Raw genomic sequence first — 9155 nt, forward strand, 5'->3', positions numbered from 1 at the left:
CCTGCGTGGCTCGGTCCTCCCCAGCCGAAGGCGGTACCCGCGGGCCCTGCTCCTCGGCTGCGCTCGGACGCTCCTGCAAGAGCGCTCCGCCGTCCCGGGACCTGAGCGTGAGCCCTTGTCTGGTTCGCGCTTCGGAGGATCTCCCCGGAGGCCGGGGAGCAGCCTAATGCACGGGTCGGGCGGCTACCCGATGGCTCCGACCTGCCAGGGCTGGACAGTGGGCACAGGTGGTCGGATGTGGGACACGTGTGGTAGATGAGCGCTAGGACCGAGGGTGGACTGGATGCAGGGGGTGGGAGGGAAGGAGCAGAGTCAAAGGCGAGCCCCTGGGGTGTGGGCTTGGCACAGCCAAGTGACAAGGAGCAGGTGTGGTCAGGGCACAAGCTGGCTTGGACAGACAGCAGGGTGGCCTGGCATGGGTGTGGGAGGAGCTGGCCTTGTGCACACACGCCCCGCACGTCGTTCGGCACTGTGTCTTCCGCAATCCGACGTTTCAGCACACTGTGAAGAGTCTGGGTGCCAGCACCCTCCTGCCCGAAACAGCAGAACCCCATCCCTGGAGGCCGCCTATGGACCAGTCCCTCAGGTTGGTGACAGGAACAGTACTTGGAGAGATGAGAGCTGGGGATTTTCTAGAACTGTTGGAAGATACCCGGCCACAGAATCAAGAAGTGCGGCGAAGCCCAAGAGGAAAGGCGCAAAGAAACTGCCCCCATGCACATCGCTGTGAAGGGCTGGAACCAAAGACCAACGAGGTGTCTTCCAAGCTCACCGACTTTTCCACAGAAGCAGCTGAAACCAATACTCAATGAAATGAAAACTTCAAAGTCCTGGGAATACACAACTGGTAAGCTAGAAATCTGAATCCAGCAAGAAGTGTACTTCAAAAGAGGAGGTCAGGTAAGGACCTCGTGGAGAAATGGACTCTGGGGACATTGGTCACCATTGGCGCTTACCTAAGGAGACGGCACCTGGTGCCCCCCAACCAGAATGATCCAGCACAGCCCGGGGGACAGGAAGAGTACGTCATATATGAACCTAACGAGGAGTGGCTTATAAAACCATAAGGTGATGTCTTCTGGGGCTGCGGTACACCAGAGAATTGACATGCGTGGCAGTAACACACAAGTTGAGAGCGGCGTAAATGCACTGTGACCGGCCATCCCACAGCGGCGTCCGTGGCCCTAATCCCAGGACCTCTGAGTGTGACCCTACGTGCTGGAGGGACTTGCAGGTGTGATTAAGGGAATGATCCTGAGATGGAGAGATAATCCCGGATGATCCCAATGGGCCCTCAGTGTCATCACAGCGTCCCTGTGGGGGAGGCAGAGGGAGACTGGACACGGGAGTGGCCATGTAAAGACCTTAGCAGAGAGAGATCCGGAGATTGCTGTACAACGCGGACTCAGGATTTGCTTTAACCAGGTATGCAGTGTGGTAAGACACACACACAGAAATGATTGCCGTGAAGGGTCCCAAGAAACAGGAGGCCGGGCACTGGGTCCCCGGCCACACAGGGACACGAGGGGTGGGGAGGGATCAGCAAAGAGCCTCATGAGGAGTCCCCATTACACAGAGGCTGAACGCATCTCCCCTTCAGTACAGGCAGGGACTGTGGGAAAGCTTTTCAGGGTGCTGTGAGGTGAAAGTTGGGCAAAGGGCCCTTAATTAAGGGAGTTGAAGGCCTGGGGCAAGATACTCAACTAGGGGTCCATTTATTGGACTGGGATGTGAAGAGGAATTGTTGAAGACCCTTATGTCCCTCGGTGAAACTCGTTCTGCGGAGTGTCTCAGGGACATGGAAGTTTCAAGTGATGTGTGTCTTGGTTCCTGTGTGAGTAACGTTTGTAACTCCAAAGGGTAAGTGTGTCTTAGTCAGGACTCATATTGTGGCCTTAGTATATCTGGAGACATGCGCAATGTTAAGTTATATTTTTGGCATCTGTGAGGCAAGAGATTCCCAGCATTCTTGCCTCTGAAGGGCACAGTTTTTAGGCAATGGCCTGACAGTGCATCGTCAGTGTGAAGACAGGCCGTTGTTGCCCAGAGCATCCCCTGCTCAGACGCCTGCGTGAGGTTGGGCTAACGTGCCGGCCGTGGGTCCTGTCCGTGCTTGGGGACGTCCTGGCAGCATCGCTCCACTGGGCTTGGTCGCACATGGTGGCTGGAGTTGCTGTTCACACAGCCTGCCTGCCCCTGAGGCCCCAAGTTCCGAGGGGCTCCCAGGCAGCCAGGGGCCTGGGGAAGAATGTGTTGCCAGCGGGACCCAACAGGACTAAAAGCGGTTGGACCCCGGTGTCCTAATGAGTGTGTCCCAGGAATCCCCTTGGAGGAGGGCACCACCTTGGAGAGAGGAGGCTAGGCCAGGATCTCGTCTGGCGGAAGGTGCGCTGGGGGACGGCGGCACAGCCGTGGGCAGCCTGGAGCGGTGTGCCGTGTCCCTGCAGGTGCGGAAGTAGCTCCGGTGGATAAGCCGCTGGAATAGGCACAGAGCTGGGCGTTTCAGCCCCCCAGTAAGAGCAAAATATTGACTAGTTGGTTGGATACAATTTTAATGAAATTGGGTACTAGGTGTGGGGCCCCTAATGGGGGGGCCACATCATCGGGTTGTGGTAATGCTCTTAATTTTTCCAGGTGAAAGAACAGGCAAAATCAGGCCTGTATCTTCTCCCCTCTTCTTCTTTTTTTTCTTTCTGGTTTTAGGCTTTTTACTCCTGCCTCTGCTGATAGGAGGAAACTGGGAGGGAAGGGCCTGCAGGAGCCCCCCTGGGACGGCTCCAGTCCCAGCAGCATCCCTTCCCCGTGTCTTCTCTTAGGGCAGAAGCTTATGTTTCCCCTCTTTTTTTTGTTTAAGATTTTATTTATTTATTCGACAGAGATAGAGACAGCCAGCGAGAGAGGGAACACAGCAGGGGGAGTGGGAGAGGAAGAAGCAGGCTCATAGCGGAGGAGCCTGACGTGGGGCTCGATCCCATCACGCCGGGATCACGCCCTGAGCTGAAGGCAGACACTCAACCGCTGTGCCACCCAGGCGCTCCTTATGTTCCCTCTTAAACGGAACCTGGCCCGTATCTCTAGGCAGGTAACAGTTCTTCTCCACTGCCTACACTTGCTCATTTTCCTCATTCTTGATGCTGCGGCATTTGGAGCCTTGGTCCTGGAGAGAGTGCCCCTCCTGGGGCTACACGGTTCCTGGAGAGAGCCCACACGCCCAACCCACCCTTCACCTCTCCGACACGCCAAGCCAACACCCCTTTGCCCCACATCACCCCAAGGCCGGATACTGGACAACTAGGGACTGCCACTATAGCCTAGGCCTGCGGAAATTATTCAAACTACCTGATTCTAAACTTACCCCCTGTGCCTGCTGCTGCCCCATTCCTTCCTGGGAAAACCCCAATAAAGGCTCTGGGCCACATTCCCTTTGCTCCTGCTTCTGCTTTCTGACTCTGACTGGTGCTTTCCCCTGTGGCCCCTCATGGTGGGGGGGTACCCCCTTCCCTTGGGAAACTTAAGAAATAAATTATCCTTCCAAAGGTGGGTGTTTCCATTTCCGTTACCTTACCATATCTGATTGAAACAAACCCTGGGGGTGGGGGCGCCCGGGTGGCTCCGTCGGTGCAACGTCTGCTTTCAGCTCAGGTCATGATCTCGGTGTCCTGGGATCGAGTCCCGAGTCGAGTGGGGCTCCCTGCTCAGTGGGGGCGGGGGGGGGTCTGCTTCTCCCTCTGCCCCTCCTCCTGCTTGTACTCACCCTCTCAAATAAATAAAATCTTTATTCAGCTTTTTAAAGATTTTATCTATTCATTCATTTGACAGAGAGAGAGCACAAGCAGGGGGAGGGGCAGAGGGAGAGGGAGAAGCAGACTCCCCGCTGAGCAGGGAGCCCGATGTGGGACTCAGTTCCAGGACCCTGGGATCATGACCTGAGCCAAAGGCAGGCGCTTAACTGACGGAGCCACCCAGGTGCCCCTAAATAAAATCTTTTAAAATGAAATCCTGGATTCACATTTTAGAGTAAAGATGCTATGCTTTGATGATGGAGGAAGGGGTCATAAGCCCAGGAATGCAAAGAACACAGCTCCAGAAGCTAGAGAAGGCCAGCAGGAGGCCTCTGAAGGGAGCATGTCCTGCCCACACCTTGAGCACAAGCAGGGGCTTCTGCTGCGTGAGATCAGGACGGTCGAGCTCGGGGAGCAGAGTCACTGTGGCGCTGGCCAAAGACAGACACAGCAGGTCCACACAACGGCATGGATCCACACGGGGCCTTGGCTGTATGGTCAGATGGTTTTGTTAACTTTGCTGAAGGAAGGAACTAGGACCACAGCAGCTCCCACACTGCCTCCAGCTCCCTCTGTCACACTTCCCCTGTAGCTGGGGTGGTTCTGGGGAGGTGGGGGAGCCTTTTCAGGATCTGACCAAGGGGAAGCTGAGTGGTGGAAACATCAGCTGGGGTTTAGCAGAGTATATGCCGTTCGGTGTCACTTCCTTGTGAAGAGAATGCCAGACACCCTGGCACAGAAAACAGCTTCCAGGAACAGCCATGGCAATTAACCAGAAGCAGTGAATCACATGGACTTTTGGAACGGGATTAAACATTCTGCTGATTTAACAGGAAATGATGACATCAACAAGATACCATAGAACCCTCACAGCCAATGTGACAAGGACATGACGTAAGAGGGTTCCTGAGATCAGTAAGGGCATTTGAGATTAGTCACTGCCCGAGAAAATGCAGTATCCCAGAGTCTCCGTCTTGCACATGAAGCACACTCGTCCAAGGTCTTTCCAAGTCCGACGGCAGTCTTAACAGTGGGTACAAGCTGTGAGTCATGAGTGGTCAGTCCCCCGAGGACTTGGCTGGAACAGCAGTCACGATGTTGTTTTCAATCAGCCTTGTTAGAGACGCTAAGTTCTCCTTCTCTTCTCACCCTGGAAAATGACGTTGAAAAATTGTTACAAGAAGAGACAATAAAAACGTAGATGAATACTGTATCCTAGTGGAGTACCACGCAGTTATGAGTAAGAATTGTGGTGTTTTCTGGATTTTGTCATGTTTGTGCTGTAAGTCCATCTCTAAAAGCTTATGACTTCTTATCTCATTCTGAATACGTGATGTAATCTAATTCTGTGACGATCTGCATTCCTTCCGGAAGAGAGAGGCTGCGGGGTCGCTGTGTTGGGACCCTGCCTCACCACACGGCCAAGGCAGGCCTGGCGGCCTCGGGAGCTAGAAATGTGGAACCAGGACCATCTCTATGGCCTCAGGGCAGGCGGTGCTTGAACAGGACGCAAAGGCCCTTCCCAGAAAGGAAAGGGTGATCCGCTGCAGGCAGTGAAAACTTAAGAAGGCCTGTTCACCCAAAGCCACACGGAGAATGACTGGACCACCCCGGTGTGCAGGAGGCGGGGCTGACACAGGGAACATCAGTATTCACGGATCCTGGATCGCCAACTCACGGGCTCACGAAAGGTGTCTGTTAGCCCACACGCAGCGCTCCGGCACGCCCGTGGTCGATCGAAGACCCCAGGGTTCCAAGGGCCGGAGGCTGTGACAGGCCCCAGAGAACACCGCCTGCGGGGTGGGTTCTGTTCAGGCGTGCTGCCTGTTGTCTGTCTAGTGCCACATGTCCCGCATTTTCGTGCTTTTGGTTGGTGGCTGTGTTGCTTAAAATGACCCCCCTGTGTGGTGCTGACACTCTCCCAGGGTTCCAAGGGCCGGAGGCTGTGACAGGCCCCAGAGAACACCGCCTGCGGGGTGGGTTCTGTTCAGGCGTGAGGCACCGTGATGTCGGCCTGATGGTTCCTTGATGAGTCAACCATGTATTCGATAAGGTGCCTTTAGCAGAAGCCACACAGCACAGGGTTCTGTGTTGAGCCGTTGATAAAAACGCTGTGACCGGAGGCTCCCGGGGAGCTGACCCTGCATTGCCCCAGCAGCCCGGGTTGCGCGCTCGCGGACTCCGTTATCCCGCGTTCACGGTTACAGAGCGTGGCAGCCTCGGGTGGCCAGAGTGGACTGTAGCGGACAATCACCTCCAGAGCGTGTAAGTAACTACGAGTCAATAAGGAAGATGCCCAATAGGAAAACGATCAAGACACTGAACAAACAGGGCCTTCCAGGAAGAGCCGCAGACGGCAGGTCGGTCTGTGACTTCCTCGCCACCAGAGGACAAGAGTGAAAACCACACCAAAACCCACCAGAAAGGCTGAAATTGGGAGACCGTAGCTGTCACGGATGTGCAGCCGAGGAAACTCAACGTTGCTAGTGGGCGTATACATTTTACATTTTTTGTGGCTTTATTTTTCTTTGGGGTTATCTTCTAGAGGTGAGCACAGCATGTCCTATGGCCCCTCAAGGTCACTCCAGGGGACGTGTGTGTACATGGACCAGAGCTCCTGGAAGCGTTTTCCTCACAGCCAAAGTCTGGCACCAGCGCACAAGCCCATTCACAGCAGAAGGGCCAGACCGTGGTGCCCCCGCTAACGTGGCCTGAGAGCGCACCGGCGGTAGAGACCCCTCCGCGCCACTCAAAACAAAACGTGGGGCATAAGGCGCCACGCGCCAAATCACGCCCGGGGGCCTGTTTCTGCCGAGTCTGACAGGGTTCCTGTAACAAAGTACCAGGAACGGAGCAGTTGAACGACACGCTGATTCTGTCCCTGAGTCATACATTGAAACTCTGACCCCCATGGATGGTACTGTAGGTGGGGCCTCTGAGGGGCAATAGCGTGGGCCGGGGTTAGTGCCCTTGGAAAAAGAGACACCACATAGCTCGTTCTGTCTCTCTCCTGCCCTGGGAGGAGCCAAGTGAGGAGGCCCCCGCCTGCAAATCAGGACGAGGCCCCCACCAGAACGTGGCCGTGCTCCACCCCGATCTGACTTCCAGCCTCCGGAACTGTGAGAAGTAAATGCTGTTCAAACCCCCCAGCCTGTGGTGTTGTGTGAGAGCGCCCGAGCTTACGGAGACCCCAGGGAAGAGAAGGGGGAGGGACAAAGCTCTCCCCGGAGACGTGGGCGCGGAGCGGGCCGCCCAGATCCTTGAGAAGCGCCATGCTCCAGGCACAGATGTTTCAGGGTCCACTAGCAGGGTCCTGCTAACTATGTTGGAAGGGGTCCCAAGAAGTTTGCGGGAGGGTTTGATGGCAGTGTCTGCCGTTTCCGTTGGCATGCCACATCAGAGAGCACAGTTACATTTCTGCGGAAATGGACACGCGATACCCCTTCTCCAGGTGTTTCCCCTGACCTCGCTTTCTCACGCATGGAGAGATGCGTCCTGAGGTCCTGTTTCCTAAGAAGTCAGCTGTAGTTTGCATGATGCGGAGTGGTCTTCCTGTGCCTTCTCAGGCACCATGGCTAGGTTATAACCCTCCCAGGGTCAGGAGGCAGGTCAGTCCTGGGGCCTGGCCCTCACCTGTGACTTGCGACCCCTCTGAAGGCAGGTTCGGGAGTTGGGTGCGTTGAAGCCAGAATGGGGGGTTCTGAGGAGACAAGGAGAGAGGAGTGGCCCCAGGGCCTTTATACCCTCTGTTTCCCCTTGCTTGGTTGCTTTCCTGCTGCCCACAGCCCAGCTCCTCCTGGGCACTCAGGCCTGGCTCCCTCCATCCACAGCTGGCACCAAGACATTGAGTAGCATTTCCAGGCTTCTTTATTTTTCAGTTTCTTGTCGGTCAGCCCCAGAACTCGGTTCCAGGAGGGCAGACTTGCCAGCCCAGTGCTCTGGGTGCACAGTGAAGGGTTTCTGGACAATGAAGAACCCTCCTGGGAGTGAGGATGAGTCCTCCTGCCTTTTCAGCACCCTGTCTCTGGCACTGCCCTCTCTCTCTCTCCCTCTGGTGTCCACACCTGGAATCCCCCTCAACAAAATAAGGCACTGTAACCCTCCCTGTCTCTCCCTCCACAGGCCCTCCCAGCAGGCCCAGCACACTTCCAGGCATTGCCTTGGTGGCCTTCGTGGTCATTAAGCCCCCCCCCCCCCCCCCCNTTAACCCCCCCCCCCCCCCCGCGGATATTATTCTCCCCTGGCTGGATCGCCCACCCTGTTTTTCTCCTCCTCTGGGACCGTGGGGCTCTACCCTTCCCCGCACCCACGGGAGCCAGCCCCTCCCTGCAGCCCCTGCTTGTCCCTTCTGGGTCCCCCAAGAAGCCCCTTGGCCCACGATGCCCATTTCGGCTGCGTGCATTGCAGTCTGCACTCAGGCCCACAGAAGCAGGGACCCTGGAGTGATGGCGTTCCCGGCATTCTGGCAGGCGATGGGGTCAGGGTGACCTTCGTGGACATGTCCCCCACCCGTCCCCAGCGCCGCCTGGACAAAACAAAGCCACGCGTGCTGGGGTCGCCCGCCCCTTGGAGGAGCCAGACTTCTCTCGGCAGGGCAGGCGGGCGAAACTCACTGCCTTCCCCGGGAGTGCGGTGGGGGCAGGTCTTCCCTAGAGAGGGGGGAAGGGGGGGCGGTCGTGGAGGACCCGGGGAGCGTCGGCACAGGCCAGTCCCGGATGGGAACATGAGGCCAGGAACCGGAGGGAGGGACGCGGACCCTCGGGCTTCCCACGAAAGAGCTGATGGGAGCGGGCACCATCTGCGAACAGGCGGGGCAGCAACGTCGGCATGGGGAGGGGGGAATGCAGACCCCGACTATCGCGGACCCGGACCCTCATGACGTCCCCATCGGCGGTGAGGACAGGGGCCGGGCCTGCGGGTACTCGGGGTACGGCAAGGCCCACGCGTGCGAAGACACAGCGCACCCGGCCGTCCACGCATGGCCGGCGGGGGCATGCGGGGGCATGCAGGGGAGGCGGGCCTTGGTTCCCGACCCCACCCTCGGGCCCCTGGTTTGCGCCGCGCGCTCGCAGGGCTTCCCCGCGCAACCGCGAACCCCCGGCGGGATCCGGGTGTCGCGTGGGAGGTGTCCGTCTGCGCAGGCGCGGGTCTGGGCGCCGCAGGTGCAAACGCCTCGCGCCGGCGTCGTCGGGAGGCTGCGTGCGGGGAACCCGGTCCCGATTCCGGGCGCAGGCTGTCGGCCGAAGGCCAGACCCATCCCCCTGCCCTCCAGGCGGCCCCAGACGGCCCCCGCCTCGGCCCGGGCTCGGAACCCGCTCCGCAGGCCTACCCGCCGGCCTCCCGCCTCCGCCCCGCCCCGCCCCAGCTCAGGCC

At 57.9% G+C, this 9155-nt stretch overlaps 1 protein-coding gene across 1 annotated transcript in view; it reads left to right on the top strand.

Moving 5' to 3' along the window:
- The first annotated feature begins 8623 nt into the window (after window positions 1-8623).
- Window positions 8624-9155, top strand: part of DGKQ (diacylglycerol kinase theta) — a 13085-nt gene continuing 12553 nt past the window's right edge. The window contains exon 1 of the mRNA XM_034670990.1: window positions 8624-8900. Within this exon, the coding sequence (XP_034526881.1) occupies window positions 8624-8900 (277 nt within the window). The remainder of the gene's footprint in view (window positions 8901-9155) is intronic.

Source organism: Ailuropoda melanoleuca, chromosome 11, assembly GCF_002007445.2.
Source record: "Ailuropoda melanoleuca isolate Jingjing chromosome 11, ASM200744v2, whole genome shotgun sequence".
Classification (NCBI taxonomy): Eukaryota; Metazoa; Chordata; class Mammalia; order Carnivora; family Ursidae; genus Ailuropoda; species Ailuropoda melanoleuca.